We start from the raw sequence: 26,590 nt of genomic DNA, 5'->3' as shown, positions 1-26,590 counted from the left end.
GAAGATTCTCCGCATCCAGGTCGCTCTGTCACTGCAGTCACGGAAAGCAACATTGCTCAAGTGGAGGACTTGATATGGGAGAACCGGCGTATTAATGTCATGAAATTGCTTCCCAGATGGGAAATAAGTGTAGGATCAGCCCACCATATCAGTCATGACATGCTGAGGTTCAGGAAAATGTGTGCGAGGTGGGTTCCGAAACGCTTGACACCGGAAATGAAGGAGAGACGTGCTGATGTGTGCATGGAGCTTTTGCGCCGTTATGAAACTGACTGAGGCATTTCTTCATTACATTGTCACAGGAGATGGAAGTTGGGTTATTTTGTATGAACCAGAACGTAAGAGGACAACAATGTAATGGCGACAACCTTCGTCTCCCAGACCGAAGAAGGTGTGTACTCAATGGAGTGTCAGAAAGGTCATGTTAACTTTGTTTGGGGACCACAAGGGGCCAATTCTTGAACATTATATGCCCAGAGGTCATAATGTAAACAGTACCACCTACTCCAACCTTTCACACGAAAAACTGTAACCAGCCATTCTGCAGAGACGACATGGTCTTGTGTCCACTGGTGTGCTTTTGCTCCATGACAATGCGAGACCACACACTGCCAATGTCACATTGTCTACCATCGAGGACCTAACAGTTGAGTGCTTACCCCACCTTCCATATTTGCTTGATCTCGCACCTTCAGATTTCCACACCTTTGGCCCACTGAAAGATGCACTAAGTGGATCGAGGTTCCAGAATGACGATGAAGACCAGTCGGCGGTGCATGAGTGGTTGCACAGGCATCCAAAAGAATTTTTATCCTTTGGAATCAGTGCTCTTATCAAGCGCTGGTGTAGGTGCGTTGAACTAGGGTGGGGAGAACTATGTTGAAACATAGTATACTTTAGTTCTTTTGGTGCTTGTAATAAATTTTCTTACAACATATTGCCAGTTATATATTGAATGAGACTTGCATACTAAGTGTTTCTAAATTACGTGTAAATGTTATCACAATATTTAATGTCCTAGGTTAGAACCACCGTTCTAAGGCACTTAAGCCGGACCCTGTGGCCGAGTGGTTAGCACATCACGATGCCAAGGATCCCGGGTTCGAATCCTGCTTGGTCTTGGTTGTTTGTGAATGTCCATTCATCAATTTCATCACTCATCCCCATCTTCGAAAATTAGCCAAGAGACACAAAACGCGAACTAAATCAATCTAAGGTACTTACATCTGCAAGGCAATCGTTTAATTCACCAACTGGCAAAAAATACAAATTTTCATTTAAAAAAACACTGCCCCCTTCCCTGCAATGAAATCACAAATGAGCATCCTCCCCAAAGCAAAAATCTTAATTTGCACACTGCTCAGCATAGTGAAATGAATATGAGGAATATGTTAACTTTCAAATGTAATACAGATGAAATGAATTTTCTACTGTGCCAGTGCTATAAGAAATGCAATTAGCGAAAATCACAAGTACACATTTATGATATGTAGGGAAACTTACATGAGGAACACAACATCGAGCCTTGACCAAACCTTCACTGATCCCTAACACTAGAATTGGCAGATTGGAAGACCAGTTCGTGGCCTTCTTTAAAGGAAGTTTATCATTAGTTGAAGATGCTTGCAAGCAGTGGATAATGAATGGGGTTTTGGTCGTCTCTACAACAGATCTCATTTCTTCATCAATCGCATCTCGTACTAGAACCCTCTTATCATCTCTCAGCCTTTTGGACAGATCATTCAAGACTTCATTTATTTCATACCTTGCTGTTAAGGGAATGATGCTAGAGTCATTCACTTCTCTTTTCAACTCTTGCATCAGAGCTTCAAACTTGTTTTCCTGAAATAAAGGCAGAAAAATTTAGTTTTACATAGGTTTAAAACCTGCTTCTGTACGTTTGAGCCATAATTGATGTTATTAAAATAGATTTTTATGAAATTACGAATTTGAAAAATGGTTTAAATCTGATCGATTGATAGATTTGGTGTTTAAGTCCACTGTATGCACAGTAAGGCTAATCGGGACTGGATCTACAGTTTAAAGTGGGATCCGAACCTCTTGTGCCTCCACTGGGGGTTTAAATCTGGAACACTGTTACTATAATAACGAAGGAAACAGTAAAATCAAGAGTTTCAATGTAGTCACAAAGTAATAATTTTAAGATTTATATACTGCTGGACAAAAAAAACCGGACACTTGCATTTTTTGTGATAACGTAATGGGTCGATAAAAGCTCTGGTACAAGGGCTAACTAAATGTTGCAGAAACTGAATTAAGTACGAATGCATAAACAAAGTCCGAGCCTATGAATGGTGCATATGGTACTACATGATCTGCCGAACATTCTGTAATATACCTGCGAGCTGTTATTGCAATTCAGATGTCAAATATTAAAGTGTCCGGTTTTCATTGTCCAGCAGTATAGTTACCTTGATTATTTGTAAGTGTCTACACTGTTCAACTAGTGATAATGATAGGATGTGATAAGACTAGCTCAAAGTATATACAGTTTAACTTCTATTTTACATCTTCCTGTATTAGTATTATTTTTTCTCCACCTTGGTCCTCTTAAATACATAAACTTGAGTTCCATTTTTATCTCAGTTTTCTTAAAAACTTAAATCTGAATATTTTGCCTGTGTGGAAATTCTTTGTTCTTAACAGGAACTTAACTAAAATACCTCCATATAATAAAACTTACCTCTGTACTGTTTTGTTTTGTAAGGAAGCTGTCGATTTCTTTTCCAAGGTTCAAAACCTTGTTCCTCAAAAACGTAGCTCTCTCTTTTGCAGTTTTGGCTTCACAACCAGTAACTGCACGGATGGATCTTACACCAGTACCACCAGACTTCATTGCTAGAACTGAAAAATCCCCTATGTCTTCTGTATTAAGCACGTGTGTCCCACAGCAAGGTTCTCTGGATATTACGAGATCACCTTCAATCTGAATGACATGAACATCTTCTGGGTAAATCTCTCCCGGTAACAGCACTGCATCCTCCATTTCCAGCAATTTTGATAATGGTACGGTTGTTCGCTGAACCACGATTCCTCTTCTTATACATTCTTTGACCATGTCTTCAACTTTTTTAACATCTTCCTGCGTAAAAGAGTCTTTGTAGAAAGAAAAATCAAAAGTAAAGTATTTTGGACTAACGTAACTAGATCTCTGGCATGATACTGTTAGAACTTGATGCAAAGCAGCATTAAGTAAATGTGTTGCCGTGTGATTGCACATGTTTGCAGTACGATGACAGCGATCTATCTTTAATGTTACTTTATCACCAACACGCACTTCGCCTGATGAAAGGTGCCCTATATGGAGAATGTAATCTTGCACTTTTTGCACATTCTTTACATGCATCTCACCACTGTGACTCACAATAGTACCAATGTCATTCACTTGACCACCTGCTTCATGGTAAAAGCAAGTTTTATTTAAAATAAAACTACATTCACTTTCATCACAGTTCACTTTAGAGACTAGAGTATTGTTGACTATAATGGCCTGTACCAAACACTCAACAGTGGGAAATTCATATTCACCACTTCTAACCCTAACATAGTTATATTTCAGGGAGTCATCAGTTGGCTTTATTCCTTGTTTTTGAAACTCTACAAGCCATGATGAACTAATCATATTTTCAACTTTACTAGCTTCTTTACTAATAATTTTCACTTCATCAAGGTAATTATGAAACTGATCTAAATCCACTTTTAAATTGTTAATCTCTGCCAATTTCATAATTGCTTCCTTCTCCAGGCCATAGGTGTCGTAAAGTTTGAATGCCAGTTCACCAGATACGGTGAAGCTTTCATTTGACTTCACACTGTCTTCCAGTTCATGAAACCCAGCGACAATATTTGGTATTGCAGTTTCATCTAGATCCCTAAGAGCCGGCACACACTGAATAAGACCTTCCCACTCCTTAAGCGAATTTCTTTGCAAAGAGTACATTAAGTCCTCCTCGTAATCACAAATTAGTTTAACATGATCGAGTTTTTTCCAGATTTCGGGATAGGAATCACCCAAAGATTCTGCAACATAGTTTGTTACTTCATGAAGCAAACCTCGTTCTGCAGAAAACACTTTCTTTCCTGTAGCAACAGCTTTCCTGATAATTCTCCTTAGTTTGTGACTGAAAGAAAAATGTTACTATAAATAGTTGTTGCTGACTACATAATCAAAATTTACCACCTCAGTACCTCCTATACAGTATACAGCAAAAATGTGCATCATATTATGTTGATTTACGATGCTAAATTAGAACCCAAAGAAACAAAAATGCACTCCAACAAACTCCACTAACTTGCGGGAAAAAGTCCCATAACAGAACTAAGACTATGAATATTGACCATTCAGCTTCATATTTTGCATATTTGTATGCTTTTGTCTATTACAGTAATGCACAGCATATACACTGTGCTAAAATTTACTACAGAACAAACAAATTGCATTCACATAATTGATATTACTTTCACCTTTGGCACGATTGGTTCCAGGGTCACTAACTGGTGGAAGTTCCAAACATTTTGCTGTTGGCCCAGCACCATGAAGACAATTGCAGAGCTACTTGAAAACTGTACTTTGAATCGAACCACCACAGATAATAAGAAATGATGATTTAAAATTGCATCCTTCACTCCATTGACAGTATGCTATACAGAAATTATTTCCGCATGCTGAATTCACTTTTGTGATTACACAGAAAGCTGTTTTTGTCTACTGCAATGTTTGGAAAGAAGTAAAGTAGGAAATCTTTCTAGCTAGACAAGAATTTTTCATGCTATACACCAGTGGTCTCAAACACAGACATTTGGATTGGCCATTTTCAGTTCCGAAACAACTTAGGTGGCTGCACAAATATTAATAAGTTTCTTACAAATAAATATCAACTTTGTAATCATGGCTTAATAGTACAAACAAATACTTGATGAATTAGTTTTATTAATATTGAAATGTATCCTTGAACACAATAACTTTTAGGTAACAATTACTGTTTTTCTACAGCAAAAGATGATCACAAACTTCACTTGAATTTTTTTTATGTCCACTTTAAGCATATACACTAGGGATGGGACCGATTAATCAGTACTCTATCGGTATCGGCCTATATAGGCATATCAGTGTATCTGTAAAATTACCGATTATTTTACCGATCTGATATATCGATAAATATCTTATAATTTAGTGCAAAATTCTGCCATTTTGTTGTAATTTTTATGGATAATCTCCATGTCCTACTTTCTTAAAAAGTAAATGTCTAAATATTCAACTTCTTTTGCATTGCAATCAGCTCGAAACACACATTTATTACAGAGATCAATGAAAATTTCAGGGTCTTCAAGGACCATTTCTAATTTTATATCGGATCGGTATCGGCCAAAATTTCATATCGTCCCATCCCTAATATACACTAATAGGGACTGGACCTTCAGTTTAAAGTGGGATCTAAATGATTTAGTTCCTCCACCAGTTACCGAATACAGGACCCTTTGATTACAATGTTACTATTATGCCATCTGGGAGGCCCAATCATAAATTTTAATGTGCCCCCCCCCCCTCTCAATCTTACTTCTGATCTGGAAGCATTCCATCTGCTAATGCCACAGTTATCATCCTTGAGTGATCAGCCATGATCCTGTATCCTTCATCAACTGTTCCTTCCTCAAACTTGCCACTATACGGAGGAGCCTTTGTGAACTACATTAAAAGAAAACCTTGGTGATTTATCTTTGCAATTACATTCATATATTCCACAAGTCTTGTATAACTAAGAACACAACATACATGTAACTGAAAAAAATAGTAGGTACTTATGTTTTAACTATACTTGCTACGAATCATGATGTACAGTCATGGAAGTTTTGTGTGTTTCATTCAACAACTTGTATCCAAAGTATAATCTTATCCAAAGAAAACATTAGCAGTGGACCTTAGAAATTATTACATACAAGAACAAAGGGAATTCCATCCATCACTGAAAAACATACTTCTTAACTATTATTTGTTAGTCACAACTTGATAATTAAAACAACAAATTATTTATGAAACAGAACTATTTACTCAGGGCACTACATACAGTTTAGAATTATTTAGTACGTAAAAACATTTTTTTTTAAATGCTGATAAGTCTTAATTATTTCTTAACTTGTAATTTTAAGAAATAACACTATTGAAATTACGTCTGTGGAGATAATTTGATATTGATGTAAGTTTCCCCACTTTTCCAATAATTGCAAGGTAAAGTAAAGATGTTGCTATTTGCGTTACACTGTAATTAGAAAAAAAATTATGTACTACATTAGAATTACAAACAATTTGCATTTGATTTTCTCTTATAAGCATGCTCTTCTGCGACACAAATTGCACAGTTTCTTAATATGCAGTATAATATCCACAATTATGTGCAGGAGATTAAAAACAAGCTACTAACCTTCTGAATTCCTGAGAAAAGAGGTGAGAAAAGATCTGTGTCATAGTTCGAAGTGACCCCCTGCAGAACTGCTGTTAGCCTTTCCAGTCCCATTCCAGTATCTACATGATGATGTGGAAGATGTTGCAATGACCCATCCTCTTTCCTGAGAAAATAATTTCTGAATAAGAATTCAAGTAAAAGTGAACTTACACGAAAATATTTCATTTTCATTGAATTGCATTCAAACTGTTGTTAACAAGAGGATGGACTGACGTGAAATTTTGATGATACAGATAAAAGCATTTACATAATATTACAAATGTTTTGCTAAGAGTTCACAGGGTAAATTCACCTTCTCAAATGATATATGTAACCAGGTGATTTCTAACAAAAATGAAATAATTTTTGTACTGTTATATGCTATTTATCGAAAAGTTGTTACACCAAAACTTCGAAATGTCTTTATCAGCTGATACTGATGGGGGAACAAATTAATTGGTTTCAACCTTAGTTAAACATCATCACCATCCTTTGCCGTTTCCTGCCTCTGGCTGGGTCGGCATAGAAGTCAAGTGCCTCCATTTTTTCCTGGTCTTCCACCACTCCTCTCTTTCCACAGTGTTCCAGTCTTGTCCTCTTCCTCTAACACTCTCCACTATGTGCTATTTCCACCGACATCTTGGTCTCCCCCTTGGCCGTATTCCCACTCCTTGTACAGTGTCTCTCAAAAGTTTTAGGACAACGACATTTTAAACTAGGCAACCCAATTTACGCAAGCCGTTGGTGGGTTGCGTGCAGAGTTAGGCTCAATTTCAGGGTTGCCACATGCACAATAGATATTTATAAAATACGCGAAAGAAATATAAACAAGTATTATTGTATAAAATTATTAAAAATATCACTATTATATCGCAAATGACAAAATTCTTTCTGAAAGAAAAAAAAAAGGTTTTCTAGTATTTCATCGCTAATGAGCCTACAGTAAGGAAAAGAGGTGAGAGGAAACGAAAGGTTACAAGGGAGAGGAGAAAGAAAAAGTGAAAGGAGAAGAGGAAAAGTAGAGGAGAGAAGAAAGAGAGGATAGACGAGACGAGGAGAGGAGAGGTAGTGAGGAGAATGGAAAAAGATTCGAGGAGAGATGAGGAAAAAAGAACAAGGAAGAGAAAGAGGAGGAAAACGAGACGAGAGGAGAGGAGGAGACGAGAAGAGGGAAGTGGAGAGTAGAGTAAAGGAGAGAAAAAGAGAAGAACGAAAAAAGAGAGAAAAGTGCAGTGGAGTCGGAAATCTAAGACAAGAAAGGAGATAAGAGGAGTGGAGAAGAGTGGGATGGAGATAAGATGCGAGAAAAGTAGGGAAGGCGATATGAGATAAAAGCAGAACAGAAAGAGGGGAGAGAAGAAGGAGAAGGAACTGGAGAGAAGAGGTAGTTGCAGAAAATATCGTCTGAGCGTCAAGAATGGATGCATTGGTCAAATTATCGACATGAAACATTCAATAACATTTTGAAATGTATTGGAGAATATATTAGATCGATGTGAAATGCCTTTTGGCTGAGTTCAGAGCAAGATAAAATCTTCCACTTAAGATCTTTGATTTTACCTGCGAATACACCACTAAAAAAATGAACGTAATTTTTAATATTTATTCAATTTTTCTCCACTTCTCGGTTCGTTGAAATGGAGATTTTGTAATTCAATATTTCCCCTCCCCCCATAGTTAATTCCAAACTGAATAATTCCGTTTCGCACGGCGTGGACAATGAACACAATGGGATATGTCTAAAACTTATGAAAATTTTCTTCCACCGGTAGGGTTTGAACCTACGACCATCAGATTGACAATCCTGAACGGTAGCCACTACCCTACAAGCTTTCGCTCCTTAAGACAAGTAGAAGGAGCTGACCAATGTGAAATGTAGATGTAACTCTCCTGCATGTAACGTGCAAACAAGTATTGTTTGTAACAAAGAAAACGAAAGTAGTACGACTCGGCGAAAACATTTAATGGAGAATTGCACGGTGAGAACTTTTCATTCGATATTTGCGGAGGTATCCTTGCATTGAACTCGAGTGGGAAAAGGGGTAAAATTAGCATGTCCTGAATTGCCACACATATAAATAGTTATTTCATTAATATTTGTCAATGTCATTGAAGCAGTACACAATTATTGTTAGAGTATCATAATTCACTATCTTATATATAAAAATATCTCGTTGAACGTGTGTCAATTCATTTTTTTTTTTTTTTTTTTATAAATTCCATATGCAGAACAATGTAGCCACTATATACTGCTATTACAAATAATGTTACCATGCTTTTGTTTAATGGAAGGGAGTTTTTTAAGGAACATCTAGTATGGAGGATCGAACGTGGGACCGTAATGCTTTCATGAACTCTAACCAATACACTACGCCCTTTGTTTCTCTTGGAGCTACAGTTCCTAATTATTCTGTCGCCTCAATGTTGTAAACGTTATCTGCAAAAAAGAAGTTAAATACTCAGATATAGCTCTGTACTTCTAGAATTACTTTATATGCATGCATTTGAAATTTAACTCTGAATTTCTTTCTTCGTATTAGCATATCTAAGCTTGTGAAAATATTTTATTTGTAATTTTATAACGGTTTCATGAACATCTACGAAATAGTTCCTTATAACTTGGAATCTGGTGAATAGATATGATATGTCTTGAAATTAATTTTCGACCACTAGATTTTGGCAAGGGAATTATGTGTGATCCGTTTCCAGTCATTCATTGCTTAAACAAACGTTTTAAAACTATGTGCAATTTTCATTCTGGGATAAGTTTCTTTACTTGCTACATGTATGCGAACTACACTCTGTCCTACTTATCTCTGGAGCAGGTGAACGAAAACAAGTATCTGAGCAGCGATGAACACGTGAGAGGAACGGAATTGCTTGGAGGGAGGAAAGCCACTTCGGTTACCAGCCTTCCCAGCAGCGTGCACTGATTCGCTCTGTCCACTCGATCCCCTCTCCCCTCTCTCCACTTCTCTTCCGCTATGCGCGGCTTTGCTCCAGAGATGCTGGGACAGGGTACAGTTAATTGTTTCTCAAAAGGTATCATCTATCTCTGTAAGCCACACATTTAATTCTTACTCACATGGAAAAAAATGTCAATTTGTATTCAGGGGTAGTTTCACAGTTACAAACTATTTTGACCTTGATGAGAAGTTTAGTGTAAGTAGGCATTTTGTTTATAATTTTGAAATTCAGATCGTCTAAGGTTGAAATCTTCATATTTAGGGCTTGAACTCGTCACCTAAGAGGTTGAAGATCGTCCTCTATTTTGTGCGTTACCTTCTTTATTTTTCTATTCATTATTCATCCTCATCGTCGCGATTAGCCAAAGGTAAAATAAGAAAAGTCCTCCTCCATGACCGTGCGGTCTAAGGAGCTGTGCTTTGGACTTCGACTGCAGGACGGCATGGATTCGAGTCCGCCTATGCTCACTCTCTAGGTTCTCGGCCTGTGTATGGGACCGGTAGAAACCCACCATCGTGAAGAAATTGGGGAGCTACGAGTGTGTAGCGTAATCCGGTCTCGGGAATCTTCTATGGGGCATGTTCCTGGGTAAACAAAAAATAATCGATCAGACAATTCGATTATCGAAGGCGATAAAATAACCTCCGGTTGACCAATTTGCCAATATAAATAAATGGAATACAGATTGTCTTCGAGCTTACATTGTTAAAAAGTAGCGGATACACGTATTACTATCCCAATAATTATTCAATACGGTTTTTTGTTTGTCAGGAATTATCACTTAAACTATTGCATGCTGAGCTGGTGCCTACCTAGCCGCCTCTAATGAAATCTACCATTCTTCAGATTCTGTTTAAAATTCGACTCTGGTCACTTGTAACGTGCTGGGTGCAGACACTGTGCATCGAAGCAAGTGTTTTGCGATAAGAAGCGGCCTTGAATAGCGTGAGTGAGTCACTTTGATCGCGAGCAAGCTAGACTACCAAGCTTGTCTGCCTTTGAAAACCAAGTCATTTGTTTCACGGTTTCCGAACGCGATTGCTATTGTAGAAGTATATATTCTCTCAAAAGAGCAAGAAAGGAAATTCGACCAATATTCTCCCGTCGTTTAAAACCAAATATTATCTATTAAACGAAAAGTTGACGATTGTCAATAAACGGTTTAACCTATCTGAGCATAAGGTGAATGTAAATACTAAATTTAATAGAAAGGTTCTCCAAAATTTCTCTTCCACTGTCTACGTAAGGTCAGTACCCAGGGGAGTGGCCATGTGGGCCATGCTCTCCCCTCGAACCCTAAAATATTTAAATGTGAACCTATAAATAAATAAATACAAAAATAACATCGTCGATTTTTGAAATGTGTAAAAATTTCAATTTTGCTCTTGCATAAATGAATTTGTTTCTTGCGCAAAAGTCTCCAAGCTGCAATATTGGGTGGTTTTAGTTTTATAATCATTGATGCAAGGCTACCAGACGTCGGATTCACCGATTTAGTCCGGACAGTGCGTTACTTTCAATCCCTGTCCCGACTTTTTCGAACTGCAATCGTGATGCGAAAATGTCTCTTTATTATTGTTTTTTTGTTAACTCACAATTAGACATGTTCTTTATTGTATGAATAATTCCTAGTACGCAACATTTAATTTATAAATATATTATTTTCTAAACATAGAATTATCATGACTTTTTAATGGTGCTCGCACTATTTGAACTATTTTGTAATATAATTGGTTCTGGTCCCTCCCTCAAATAAATCCTGCGTACGGGCCTGGTCTATGTCAATGACAGAAATGCAAGCAATATTCTTATTTATTTTTAACCCAATTAAAGGAAAGTGTAAGAATTTAAAAGAAATAAGAAAGAGCATAACTGTTGCTTTTCCTTACAAATTGTTGTTCTTCGAGGAAGAAAAATAAGAAGGATTTAGTCCAGCACCTTAACACAGTGTCCCACGAGTCTCTCTTGACTAATACTGTCAAATGTGAGATGATTTTATGAATAAAATTTTCCGCCTGTTTACGTATAACGTTGCGCAGATTTGGTAGTTCGCACACGTGTTACTTTACGCAACAGCAAATATATTTCATAAGACTGTACTGGACACAAGACTTGCAAGACGTTCGATCCTCCATACTAGATGTTCCTTAAAAAACTCCCTTCTATTAAACAAAAGCATGGTAACATTATTTGTAATAGCAGTATATAGTGGCTACATTGTTCTGCATATGGAATTTATAAAAAAAAATAAACAAATAAATGAATTGACACACGTTCAACGGTATATTTTTATATATAAGATCGTGAATTATGATACTCTAACGATAATTGTGTACTGCTTCAATGACATTGACAAATATTAATGAAATAACTATTTATATGTGTGGCAATTCAGGACATGCTAATTTTACCCCTTTTCCCACTCGAGTTCAATGCAAGGATACCTCCGCAAATATCGAATGAAAAGTTCTCACCGTGCAATTCTCCATTAAATGTTTTCGCCGAGTCGTACTACTTTCGTTTTCTTTGTTACAAACAATACTTGTTTGCACGTTACATGCAGGAGAGTTACATCTACATTTCACATTGGTCAGCTCCTTCTACTTGGCTTAAGGAGCGAAAGCTTGTAGGGTAGTGGCTACCGTTCAGGATTGTCAATCTGATGGTCGTAGGTTCAAACCCTTCCGGTGGAAGAAAATTTTCGTAAGTTTTAGACATATCCCATTGTGTTCATTGTTCACACCGTGCGAAACGGAATTATTCAGTTTGGAATTAACTGTGGGGGGAGGGGAAATATTGAATTACAAAATCTCCATTTCAACGAACCGAGAAGTGGAGAAAAATTGAATAAATATTAAAAATTACGTTCATTTTTTTAGTGGTGTATTCGCAGGTAAAATCAAAGATCTTAAGTGGAAGATTTTATCTTGCTCTGAACTCAGCCAAAAGGCATTTCGCACCGATCTAATATATTCTCCAATACATTTCAAAATGTTATTGAATGTTTCATGTCGATAATTTGACCAATGCATCCATTCTTGACGCTCAGACGATATTTTCTGCAACTACCTCTTCTCTCCAGTTCCTTCTCCTTCTTCTCTCCCCTCTTTCTGTTCTGCTTTTATCTCATATCGCCTTCCCTACTTTTCTCGCATCTTATCTCCATCCCACTCTTCTCCACTCCTCTTATCTCCTTTCTTGTCTTAGATTTCCGACTCCACTGCACTTTTCTCTCTTTTTTCGTTCTTCTCTTTTTCTCTCCTTTACTCTACTCTCCACTTCCCTCTTCTCGTCTCGTTTTCCTCCTCTTTTCTCTTCTTTGTTCTTTTTTCCTCATCTCTCCTCGAATCTTTTTCCATTCTCCTCACTACCTCTCATCTCGTCTATCCTCTCTTTCTTTTCTCCTCTACTTTTCCTCTTCTCCTTTCGCTTTTTCTTTCTCCTCTCCCTTGTAACCTTTCGTTTCCTCTCACCTCTTTTCCTTACTGTAGGCTCATTAGCGATGAAATACTAGAAAACCTATTTTTTCTTTCAGAAAGAATTTTGTCATTTGCGATATAATAGTGATATTTTTAATAATTTTATACAATAATACTTGTTTATATTTCTTTCGCGTATTTTATAAATATCTATTGTGCATGTGGCAACCCTGAAATTGAGCCTAACTCTGCACGCAACCCACCAACGGCTTGTGTAAATTGGGTTGCCTAGTTTAAAATGTCGTCCTAAAACTTTTGAGAGACACTGTACATGGTAAGCTCTTACTTGTAGTCTTTCTGAATCCATACTCTTCATGTGTCCGAACCACCAAATCTGTGCCTGGTCTATCCTGTCCTGAAGCTTCACCACACCCACTGTGTGTCGGATCTCCTCATTCCTTATTCATCCCTTCTAGTCTTCCCCAATATACTCCTTAAAAATTTCATCTCCACTGCCTGCATCTTCTTTTGTCTCTCTCTCTGTCATTGTCCAAGTCTCTGCTCCACACATAATTATTGGCACATAGTATGTGTTATACATTACCTTCTTGCATTTCATCCCTGTTCCATATTAATCTTCGAACACTTTGATATAGTCGACCACCCATTTGTCCTCTTCTGTTTACCTCCTCATCTATTCTTCCACTTCTCTCAATTATGCTTCCTAGATATTTGAAGCTTTCCACTACCCTAAACTCTTCCATGTCCATCTTTATTCTTGGTTCACTTCTGGCTCTGTTTCTTGTTGTTATTAGCACCTTGCTCTTTTCTGCACTGAATTTCATGCCTGCTCTTCTGTACTTCTTCCCTGTTCCCCCATATTACTAAGTCATCAGCAAACGACAGGGCCTTCATCTCTTCCTCTCCTATCTTCTTCCCCACCTTTTCGTTAATTGCATCCATTGTAGTTAAATAATTGTAATTATTTATTATTTTGTTTCAAAGCTGATACAAAGCAACATTAGCTTGTTATGTAGTAAGAAAAACAATGTACAAGGTGTGGCTAGAAAAAAACCAGACCGTTGCTACAGAATCTTTCATTGGTTACTTTGTACAATACTTTCATTGGTTACTTTGTACAATACGAACATTATCCCCTTCAAAGTACCCCCTGCACTATCGATACACCGCTCCATACGAATCTTCCATTGCTGGAAATCATTTTCTGAAACTATGTTCATGACCTCCGTCACTTTTGTTTTTACAGATTCTACGGTCGTAAATCTGGTTCCTTTCAGTGCTGATTTGATCTTTGGGAATAAAAAAAAGTCGCATAGAGTGATATCCGGTGAATAGGGTGGATGTTCCAACACTGGGATCCCAAGCTTGGCCAATAAATCCTTGACTGACAATGCCGTGTGGACAGGAGCATTGTCCATGACTTGCTTTTCCACAAATCAGGTTGTCATCTTCTTACTCGCTCACGAAGGGTCATCAGCACCGTAATGTAATAATGTTGGTTGTTTTGCAATAGCTCGAATACTCAAGCAACAATCTTTTTGAAACAATTCACCAACATTTGCAATGTTTGATTCCATTTTTGACGTGCAAGGTCGTCCAGGACGCGAGTCGTCCGCGATCACTTTTTGTCCCTCTTTAAACCTTTGAAACCACTCAAACACTTGCGTGCGTGATAAACACTCATCTCCATATACTTTCTTCAGCAAACCATAAGTTTCTGTGGCAGATTTTCCAAGTTTCATAAGAAACTTCAAATTGATGAGCTGTTCCACTTTCACACTTAACATTTTTCCGACGGAGCACAGACATAGGGTTCACTTCGTCCACAAGCTATCGCGGAACTGAGAGCCGCACACCCTGGAAAATCACACAGTGGATAGGCAGTATATCACATTATACACTCATGCACCGCTTGACCTAGACGCGCTCGTCGTTTGTCGACAGCAACATCAATCCGGTTTTTTTCTAGCCACACCTCGTAATTCTCTTCTCAATAATTCACCCTTCATCAATTAGAGACAATTTATAATTATACAGTCATGAGAAAAGGTGCAGTAGCTTGTTGCAGAGAATGATTTTGATACTGTATTTTGAACCCTGATTACAATTTCTTGAATTATACATTTCACTTGCCTGGCCCCAATGACCCACAGTGCAAGATGAAACAGATATTAATCCAATCACTATGATGTAATTTACATTAACTAATATTGTTTTGCTATTAACCATTATTGTTATCAACCGGACAGAAAAAGTGACCCATTCTCACAATAACTAGGTAATAAATATGGAGAAACTAGTACTCCCTTTTATCCGCGAAGCTGTTTTTACTTTTTCGATTAATTTCAGTGGCCATATACTACCGCATCTCTCTTTTATCCCAATTATAAACTAGATAATATTATGAAAAAATACTTTTTCATCAAATATATACAAACCTGTCAAATTGAATGAACACAATATTCCACAGCTCTGTAAGATCTTGGTAGCCCATGTTGACTCTGTCTGCTGCATAAGCTCTGTCCATATGATCATAGTGAATCTCAGTACAAGGACCACAAGGCCCTGTTGCTCCCATTTCCCAGAAGTTGTCTTTCACACCAAATGAGAGAATACGGTCGATAGGAACTCTGTAATTTGAAAATTATAAGAGAGTTATTTTTAAAAATCTGCCCTGATTACTGGAAGAAAATAGTTGAAATATTACAAGGAACTAGGAAAAAAGCTGATAGAAAATTTCCCTAATTTAACGTTCGCAACCAGGTGACTGGAATAGGATATGCACATTTAGACAGTTTTACAAAACCAGGACATATGAATTATGCAAGTTTATATTCATCATCATAATAACAAACTGGCAGAATTTTACACTAAATTTACAGGCTACTTTTAGATATATTGGATCAGTAAAAATCTTAATAATTTGTTTGATAACAATATGCCTACATTGGCCAATACTGTAAAGGACTGATTGATTTATCTGATCCCTCTAAGGAACATGCAAAGAAATTCACATTCAGGCAGTTAAAACATTAATAGTAAAATTGATATGTATTATCACGTATATAGACATCCCTGTAGTGTCAAAAATTTGTTGAGCAAAGTAGATTCTGCAATTAAATGTACACTATCTTCATCATCTGGTTTTCTCTCGTGAATCTATGATCATTTTTATGCAAAACTTTTAATATGGAATATAATATATGTATAAGATGTAATGTAAAAGAGTTGGAATGTAATGCATTCTAATATTCTGAATACTAATTGTTACGATATTGAAGTATTGGTGTTGGCAAGCCTTGGTAACAGAATTGGCGTTGTTTTCAATTCAACATAACCCTAGTCAAAGGTAATATATATTTATTTCTCAGCACATGTTCTTGGTAGCAATGATTTATTCAATAACAAGCTTTGCATCACAAATTAACTCAGCATATAAACAAGATTACATAGATGTCTCATAATTATTGATGAGAGAAAAAAATTCAACTGCAGAGTATCTACGTTACCCTATTTCCCTCCATATATTCATTGTGTCAACATCAGGTTGCAGCCCAAGCTTCTCATCACCTCCAAAGTACGTGACATACAACCTCTGTTCAGGGATTTTGTAGACTTCAGTCAACAGTGCCCATGCCATTTTACATGCATCCTTCTGAAAAAGACAAAGTCTTTCATCATCCATTAAATTTGATTGCTCATTGCAGTGAATTTATATGTAACTGTTCATTATTTTGAGAGACCATTATAAATATACTACCATGGTTCCTCCTGATGGTAAGTGTTGATTATTACATTATCATAATGTGTGGACAAAAAATAAATCCACTCTATACAAAGATTTCTTGCATAAGCAATTATTTGTGCTTTACTTAAATTGCCAGCAATTTTTTTTTTAATGCAGACATGTGCACTATGAGAAAAATAGCTGAAATTGCTAGTAAAGATTAAGCAACTCCCTTATCAGTCGGACTTAGCTACAGACAAATACACAATCATAAGCACAATATTGCATCCAAAAATTTAGTGCACAACCTGAATGTTATATTCATTTCTATATAGTCTTACACCAAATGATTAAGTAAAAGTAAAGTAAAATGCTCCCCTGTGCTTTGCACCATGCCATGAAAGTGCATAGGGGGTATGCAGTTAGGGCCCTACACTTTCTTGAGCACTGCCAAAGGTGGGAGTGAAGTGATCAGCACCACGCACCTGGCCGCCTTTACCCCCCGGAGTTTCCTCCAGGTACTCACTTTATACGATGCTGGGTGGGTGCAGGCCTAGCTTGAACAGGTGGAAAAAATCCCGGTGTTAGCATTTGAAAATTTTGAAATACTTGAAAATAATTTTTACCAAAATCATACATAAATCAAATATTCATGAAGATGATAATAGCCGGCCTCTGTTGTGGAGAGGTTATCATAGCATCCTACGACACCAGGCGTTTCTGATTGAAATCCTATCCTGGACATAGGTGTTCTTTGTGGGTGTCCCTTCATCAGTTTCATCATTCATCCTCATTGCGATTAGCCAAAAGTGGTAGAAATGCAAAGTAAAATAAACTAAATCAATCAATAAAAATGATAATAGAATTACAGAACCAACAAATTGGTTCTGTAATTTGCAATTTTAACATCTTATAATGCATGAATAACTGAAACATATGAACTAATTTTATCATAGACACAGTCCTGAATTTATTAAAGCAAAAGCAATTTGAATACCAACCCAAAGCTATGCATATAACTAAAGCATTCAATAAAGCCTTTTGAAATAATGTAAATTAAATGTTTCTAAGTTTCTGACCTTAAAATAGTCACCGAAAGACCAATTTCCAAGCATCTCAAAGAAGGTGTGATGGTATCCGTCTTTGCCAACAATATCCAAGTCATTGTGCTTTCCACCAACACGAATACATTTCTGGCTGTTAACTGCTCTTTTACATGGTGGAGGGTTCAGTCCTAGGAAGACTTTCTTGAACTGAAAGAATAAATTTGAAATAAACCATAACTACAATAAAGTGAATCTTTTATATTAAAAATATAATCACAACTTTTAATATTCTGCAACATCTTGTGATCAAGAAGAATGGCGTTCAAATATACTTGGAATAAAGCAACACTATAATGTAACAAAAACTGTAGTAATCCTCATGACACTTTCAAGAGGGATGAGCACAAATTAATTAACAAGTGATAAAGCATTGATGTTTCATGTACACTGTATAACAAGGTCACACATTTTGTAAAAAATGTATTTTCTGCGTTGCTAAGATTCAAATACATCATATGCACATTTCATACAATCAGCAACATACCTGATTCATTCCTGCATTGACAAAAGCCAGTGATGGGTCAGAGAATGGTATAACCGGGCTTGATCGCACATGTTTATGTCCATGGTGACATACAAAGTAGTCAATAAAGTGCTGCCTTATGGATTTTGCACTTTTCCCTTCGCTACTGTGATATAAATTAAGTAGTTGCAAAGGTGCAAACCTCCTGTTACAGACAAATCCTCTAAAACATTTGCTGCACAACATTATTTATGGCTCAGCAAGAATTTTGCAATGTTCGATATCCACCTGATTTATACCTGAAGAAAAAAAAAAAAAAACAGAAATTAGGATAGGACAATTTCACATAGTAGTATATTTAATTTAAAGTGTTATAAAAACAACATAATAGAATAAACATTTATGTAGGTAGAGAGACAAACCATTACTAAATTTTTTTGGACACTGAAAATTTTATATTGATTATCTAAACATCAATGGGGAATCAAGGACTGTCCATCATAGGAGAATGGGTTGAACTAGTCTGATGACCCCCCCCCCATGAAGGCAGAGAGCTTGTTTGTATTGCCAATAACAAAATAAATTTCAGTTAGTATATGAACAGAATAATCAAAGTAAATACTGCATTAGATTGAAAGAAATAAGTGTAAAATATAGTAACCCAGTCATGTTTTCATATTACACTATTTAAACAAATTATTTAATAATAATAGAAATAATAATTGTTACCACAGTTTTCAAAATGCCAAATATGATTTATGTGAGAGGTCACACAACTTAAGCTTCATTAAGTACAATTTCTCCCAAACTTTTAAAGCAATGATGTGTGTAAAAGTTTGACAAAATACAATAAATATTCACTGAAATGTAAAAAATTATGAAAATAATAGTGGTGTCCACTCATCTGGCAGATGAAGTACAAAAGGTTTCCCCAAGCAAGAATACAATAATAAATTTGTATGGTTTATGAAAGTATAATTTAATAATAATCTTAACCACAATAAATATAATAAATATTATTATCTCTACTTTGCAAATTTTATGAATGGCCTGACGCTCTACCCTCCTACAAAAATTGTCAATGTCTCTGTTGTCCATACACAGGTACAACTTTCATGTCCCACAACTAGAAAAATGCATATTTTTCCCATGCTCCAAAATTGTCTGATACACATTGTTCAACAAAAAATAGAAAGAAAAATAAACAGTATGGGTAGATATGGATGCATCAATAGCCCCAGTCGGAATGAACACCATCAGATTTTTTTAAAATGAGATTTAAATATTATGTAAAAAAAAATTGCAGGTTTGTTGAAAGAAGCAGAAACCTTTGGATCCTGAAATGTGATCCCAGACCTTTGTGCACAAAAACTCATAGGAACAACAGCACCAGTTGGCACTTTTGAACTTATATCTTCTCATGTTATGCTTCTCTTTTGTGACTTCGATATAATACCTGAGTAAGGCCAAATATTTACAATTTTTGGTAATGTATTTTGTATTAGTATGTGCAAGATCTATTAATGTAGTATTGTACTGCAATATATTGACATGTCCTATATTACCATGTACTGTACACACACGGTAGTTCTTGGATGAAAATAAATTAAACTCCTAACCATTATCCCTTATCTTAACCTCCATTTAGTTTAGTTTATTTGCGTCCAAGGACTACCGGTGTGTACAAATTACAGTACATGGTAATATAGGACATGTCAATACTTACATTACAATACAATATTACAGTAATAGATTTTACAAATACAAAATATATAGCCAAAAATTGTGTCTTACTCTGGTATTATATCAAAATCACAAAAAAATATAACATGAGAAGATATAGAACATTGCAGCCTACTTCTAGGTGATACTAATTATCCACTTTCATTTTACATTTAATTTTACAAGAATAATATGTGATTATACTACATTATGTACATTTGTCTTATGTAAAAGTCGCTTCCATGTATTCAGCTAAAGAATAAAAAACATTCTTCAGAAGCATCGATTTTATCTTGTGCTTGAATATCATCAATTTTGGTTCTTGCCTCACATCTTGTGATAGTTTATTGTAGAGATCTATGGAAGAGTTTAAGGGACCTTTCTTACATAAGTTAAGGCGGCAGCGTTTTATTTGAAGTTTGTCTTTATTTCTTGTGTTGAGGCCATGTATTTCCTCATTTGTGGCAAAGTTGGAAATATTTTGCTTAACATAAGACACCCAGAAATTTTGATTTTTCTTAGGCTCTAGTTGTGTATTCCCAGATATTAGAGTGAGGCTTATTTGGTTTCTGGTTTGGATTATAGAAAATGTAATGTAATTTGTTTTTTTGCTGTTGAGTAGATTATTATTTAAAAACCAGTCATCTAATTTGTTTAATACGTTATTAGCCTTAGATTGTAAAGCATATTTGGAAGTGTCTGTTACTATAATATTTGTATCATCAGCATATAATATTGCATTTGTCTCAATAACATTTTGTAAATCATTTATGTACATAAGAAACGAAAGAGGGCCAAGAATACTTCCTTGAGGCACGCCACATGTTACACTTTTCATGGTGGAGTGTTGATGTGTTACGTATCCTTTTTGCTGTGGTGTGAGGGATTTCTACAATTTGCTTTCTATTGGTAATTTCTACAATTTGCTTTCTACTGGTAAGGTAGATTGAAACCACTTTTGTGGTAGTCCACGGATACCAAGTTTTTTAAGTTTCCACAGCAGTATCTCGTGATTTACAGCATTATTGCATGTTCAATAATTTTTGAGAAGACTGAAAGTTGCGAAATGGGCCTGTAATTTGATAAATCTTTTGGGTCATTTTTCTTCTGTAATGGTTGGTTTAACAACATCCTATCTGGGAAAATACCATGTTCAATGGAATTGTTTATTATATGTAGCAATGTTTGACATAGGGAAGTATAACATTTCTTAATTAGGAAGTCTGGTATTTCATCAATGCCAGATGGTTTGATTTTTATATGCCTGAAGATTATCTTCAATTCCTGTAATGGAAGAAATGAACAAGGATTTTTCATTTACTGTTATGTGTGTAGAACATTCTTCTTCTGGAGAGGCCATAAACCCATTCCTTCTATTTGGAACTGCATTTACAAAATACTCATTGAAAGCATTCTCAACATTAAGGGGATGTTGGACTTCTTTTCCATTAATGCACATCACCATATTATTACGTAAAGATTGGTCTTTTGTTGATGCATTTCTTATACTTTCCCACATTGTTTTACATTTATTGTTTGAATTATTGAATTTACGGTCAACATGATTAATTTGCTTGGTGCAATACATTTTTATATATTTGCTTATACCTCTTGTAATATTTCAGAAAAGATGGATTGGGGTTCACCTTACTTTCAGAATGGAGCATTTTTAGTTTTCTACTTGAGATTCTGATTCCGTTTGTGAGCCATGGTTTACACTCAGTGGATATGTTTGCCCGGCAAGGGTTCGTGGTCATCTAACCCACCCTCCATTTCGCACAGAATAATTTTTTGTTAAAATTCTTATCTCCATGAAACGTATTTCTTCAATTTTACAGGAGAAAGTACTTGTTACGACCTTACTTATTTTGTAACTTTGCAATTCCGTGTTAAAAGAAAAATTGATATAGTGTTACCTCAAGTCCTTGTTAATGTCCGTGATACTACATGTTGTGACGCAAATATGAACGCGCCAATCAAGGCGTTGTTGAACAAATGTATTCACCTTTCTGTAACTATCTAATGAAGTAAGCTCGCTTAAGACAACGGGCATTTATTATGATGTAAATATAGATTTGCCAATCAAAGATTATTAATGGTTGATGAACTAACCTAATTGTAATTAAATAATGGCGGAACATTTAAATTTGTATATTTCCAAAATATAAGATTTTATCAACTTTAAAGAAATAATTGTTAACTCAAATGAATATGTAAACTTTCTTTGTAAATTATTAATTGCCAAACTATGTATTTTTCAAATATCTTTCTGTTGTAATTTGGAGTATTGTAATAAGAAATTACCTAAAGACAGGAGTTCGAGGCTGGAACTTTGGGTATAAATATGAAGTAGTTTGGTCCGTAAGGAGGTCTGTTCTGGTGTCAGTCTAGGAAGAAGTGAATGGGTGCAAGCCGCTCTTCTGTAAAACCTAGACTGGCCAAATAGGAACGGTCTAATCTAGGAAGAAGTGAATAGGTGTATGCCGCTCTTCTGTAAAACCTAGGTTAGCCAAATGGGATATAAGTTCCAATTTAGGAAGAAGTGAATAGGTGCAAGCCACTCTTCTGTAAAACCTAAATTGGCAATCTCAGGTGATAACTCCAAGTCTAGGAAGAAGTGAATAGGTGTATGCCGCTCTTCTGTAAAACCCAGGTTTGGGCCACCCTAGTTTGACCTTTCTAGTAAGTTTGAAATTATCTATTAACAATTGATCTCCAAGTTCCAGTCATGAATTACCTAACCACTGGCTGTAAGTACTCAAGCAGTAAATAAACATTTCATTAAAACTTCACGACGTTGGTTGGATTTGTTCTGCACCTACCCTGAAGATAGGTTTCAGTGTAGACCCTTAGAGCCTCAATGCTCCCGGCTATAGGAGTAAAGGGTGAGGAAAGTTACTAGGAACGTAACAGATCCTTTTTGGCGCCCATCGTGAGGGCCACGACAGTATAGAACTTCAACCACCGACGTTGGATACTGGGCATACAACGTACAGGCTCGACAATTGAAGAATCCAGCCAGACGACTATTACAGAAGAGGTCCTTGTTAGAATCGAAGTTGCAGTTGCGCCGTAGAAGCTGAAGAATCCTGACCACTCCAGTCGAGGAATATAACCAACGACGAGTAGAAGATTCCTATAAGAAACAATAACTTAAAGACTTCATTAGTTTGAAAAAATTCTTCAAGAAAAAGGACTTACTTTTTAAAAGTGTGAAAACTCAAATATTAGTATTTAGTCATGTCTAAAAGGTATTTAAGGGGGGAACAAAGAAAATTAACCATGGCGACCTTTAAGTGCTGCTCTGATGACTCCAAGTCTGAAGAAGGAACAGTCAAATGTCAAGGATGCGAGTGTTTGTTCCACTTAAGTTGTTTGAATATGGATGCCACGAATGAAGATGTTGATGGAACTAGTTTTAAATGCCAAGGTTGTCAAAACAAATCTGAATCTGCGAACCAAATGATAGATTTATTGAAAACGTGGAGACAAGAAGATGAAGAGAAGAGACAGAAAGAAAGACGAGAAGATGAAGAGAAGAGACAGAAAGAAAGACAAGAAGATGAAGAGAAAAGGCAGAAAGATGAAGAGAAGAATCGAAAAGAAAGAGAAGAAGAAAGTAAAAAAATGAGAGAATTAATAGAGGAAGTAAGATTAGAGTGTAAGATCAATAAGAATAAGTTACAAAAAATTGTAGAAGAATGCCAAAAGGGAATGAGGGCCGAAATGGAAGAATTTAAACAAGTGACGAGTCAAGAAGTGAAAGATCAGATAGAAGCAACCCAGAAAGCCTTATTGGAAGAAATAGATGAAGAAAAAAGTCAGAGGAAAACAAAAGAAACTGAATTAACAAGCTTATTTGAAAGTTTAAGGCTTGAAATTACAAAGAGCTTGATGGAAGAAAAACATCAAAGAAGAAAGGAAATGGAAGACGAAATAAAGGAAGTACAATGGCAATTTCACAAAACTTCTAGTGAAATAGATTCTTTAGCCATGAAATTAGAACGCCTACCTTTGAGTGCTAATTCAGTAGACCAAAGTCAGAGGATTCACTCTGCTAATTTGGCCACTCCTATCGCTAGTGTATCTAAGAGGAGGTATACTGAAAGAAGTAACCTCTCATCCTCTAGAGCTACGTCCGACGAAGGTTCAGAGTTGAATAGAAGCCGACGCTCGAAGAAAGTGAAGAAGTCAAAAGAATTCTTAAATCACCTTTCAGAAGAAGAGACTAAAAACAAAGTTAGGAAATCCAAGTGTCAGAATTTGAGACTGGCAGATATAAAAGCCTTAGAGAAGTTTTCTGGAGAAATAAATTCAGTCTCGGCCGAACAATACATCGAAAGTTTAAAGACTTATCTAGATATAATGGAAGTTTCAGAATTTTACAGGTTGAAAATTTTACCTTCCTTAATGACAGGAAAGGCCAAATCCTGGTTTATAGCAAATGAAAGGAAGTGGAAGAGTTTTGATCAGTTCTGTTATGCATTTTGAAAGCAGTATGCTTCTTTAGAGGCTAAACAACGAGAAATGCAGCTGTTGAGGAATAAGAAATTTCAGAGGTCCCTTGGATTAACGTTAGAAGAATACTGCTGGGAAGTCTATGGAAACTACTGCAATCTGGTGGAAGTAGTAAATCAAGGTGAAGTCTTGCATTTGATAATCAACCAACGTCCGGTGAAAGTTCGACAACTAGTATTGACTCGAGATCCAAAAACCATGGAACAACTAGCAAATTATCTTAGTCAATATGAAGCCTCCGAACAACTGGAGATAAGTAGGGGAGATAACCCCAAGATAGAAGACCGAAGACAGTTTCAACCCAGAGTTAGGCAGACTCAAATAGTTTCGTCTAGATTTAACAACGAAAGTGAAGGAGCGACCAGAACACCTCAGAATCCTAATAGGAACAATAATAGAAACCAGAGGGGTTACCAAGGGCCGAATTTCTATAGCAACGGCAATAGAAGTCAACCATATAGACGACCATGGAACCAATCCCGTTTCCCCAACAACCACTTCAATAGAAATTCTAATACAAAGGAAATCTCCTGCCAAACTGAGTTAAATCCTGTCACTCCAGCTTGGGAAGGTTCAATGCTCCCAAATCAAAATTTAAACCAACCCTCGTTGTAAATGAAGCTCTCTCATTTACAACGGAAGGGAAAACTGCATCGGAGAAAAATGAGAGTACCGACAATTTCCTCACCGAAGATTTCTTAGAAGTATTGCATTTAGAATTAGAAGTCGAAAATGAAGAATGGATAAAAATATTAGAACCTGAACATAGGGGAATATTGTCGTCCAAGAAACCAGAAATTATCGCCCAAATTTTAGGATTAAAAATTAAGTGCACTATAGATACAGGGAGTGAATGCACTATAATGAAATATAAAATTTGGCTTAAGTTACGGGACAGGTTAACCGGACTTAAACTTCAGAAATGTCCCGGAGTGAAACTACGAGATTTTACTGGAAAAGAAAGTTCTAGAATAGTAGGATGTAGAAGAATTCACTTTGAAATTGGGGGATGTGTATTTGAAGATTTGGTCTATGTAAGTCGAAATTTAGATGCTGACTTATTGATGGGCTACCCATTTTTGGAAAAATATCAAGCAAATTTAGATACAAAGAACCAAAGACTGTATTTAATGAAGGAAGGACTGCTGGTGGAAGAGGAATTATTAGGAAGAAATACCTTGACGGGAAAAGATACGTCGGACTTTGAAAACTGTATTAGTCAAGTAATCATTGATGCCTGGATGGCCAATGAAGAAGAAATAAGACAGAAAGCCTATTCTCCTGAGATACTCAACTTTGAAAGGAGAGAAGAATTGTTGCAGTTATTATTGGAATACCAGGAGATTTTTTCCTGCAAACCCGGACTAGCAAAAAATGCTAAATGTACAATACCTCTGACGTCCCAGGAACCAGTATATTCTAGTCCGTATTCCATTCCGATGGCTAAAAGAGAGAAGTTGGAAGAAGAGTTGGAACGATGGAAGGAGTGGGGTGTAATTCGGCAATGTCAGTCTCCATATCTAAACCCTTTACTGGTGGTCAATAAACCTGATGGTTCGGTGAGACCATGTATTGATTTCCGAAAGTTGAACAAGTTGATAATAACTCCAAAAAACACGGTACCAGTTTTGCAGGAAGCCTTACAAAAATTCAGAGGGAAAAAGTATTTTAGTTGCTTAGACTTAGCTTCCGGATATCTGCAAATCCCTATAGACAGTAGACATCAAGAATATACAGCTTTCTCATATAAAGGACGTTCCTGGTGTTTTATGAGAATGCCTTTTGGTTTATCGAACGCAGTGGCTGTATTTATGCATGCCATGCAATCTTTGTTTGAACCTCACACTGAAGAGTTCCTAACCATCTACATAGATGACCTGCTGATCTTTGATGAAACTCTGGAAAATCATTTCCAGCACATAAAGTGGGTTTTATCCAAGCTAAAGGCCGAAGGATTTACAGTAAAACTGAAAAAATGCCAATGGGTGATTAAGTATCTTGGCCATGTTATATCTGGAAGTTGGGTTCCAGTGGACCCTAAAAAGGATGAAGCTATCTTAAAATTTCCTAGACCTCGAAGTAAAAAGGATCTTCAACAGTTCTTAGGGTTATTAAACTGGAGAAGAAGGTTCGTAAAGGATCTGTCTCGAAAGACAGCAAACTTGGAGAAATTATTAGTAAAAAAT

General features: G+C 36.3%; 1 protein-coding gene across 1 annotated transcript in view; it reads right to left on the bottom strand.

The window, feature by feature from the left end:
• Positions 1-26,590, bottom strand: part of AlaRS-m (alanine--tRNA ligase, mitochondrial) — a 38,554-nt gene that overhangs the window by 2,256 nt on the left and 9,708 nt on the right. The window contains exons 2-9 of the mRNA XM_083120941.1: positions 18,186-18,463; positions 17,675-17,848; positions 16,378-16,523; positions 15,307-15,498; positions 6,441-6,585; positions 5,580-5,707; positions 2,705-4,142; positions 1,504-1,842 (exon numbers count right to left, since the gene is read on the bottom strand). Coding sequence (XP_082977067.1) covers positions 1,504-1,842; positions 2,705-4,142; positions 5,580-5,707; positions 6,441-6,585; positions 15,307-15,498; positions 16,378-16,523; positions 17,675-17,848; positions 18,186-18,410 — 2,787 coding nt within the window. The 5' untranslated portion in view covers positions 18,411-18,463. The remainder of the gene's footprint in view (positions 1-1,503; positions 1,843-2,704; positions 4,143-5,579; positions 5,708-6,440; positions 6,586-15,306; positions 15,499-16,377; positions 16,524-17,674; positions 17,849-18,185; positions 18,464-26,590) is intronic.

The sequence above is a fragment of the Lepisma saccharinum genome, chromosome 4, assembly GCF_977018435.1.
Source record: "Lepisma saccharinum chromosome 4, izLepSacc3.1, whole genome shotgun sequence".
NCBI classification, from domain to species: Eukaryota; Metazoa; Arthropoda; class Insecta; order Zygentoma; family Lepismatidae; genus Lepisma; species Lepisma saccharinum.
This window is presented reverse-complemented; position numbering and strand designations above follow the sequence as displayed.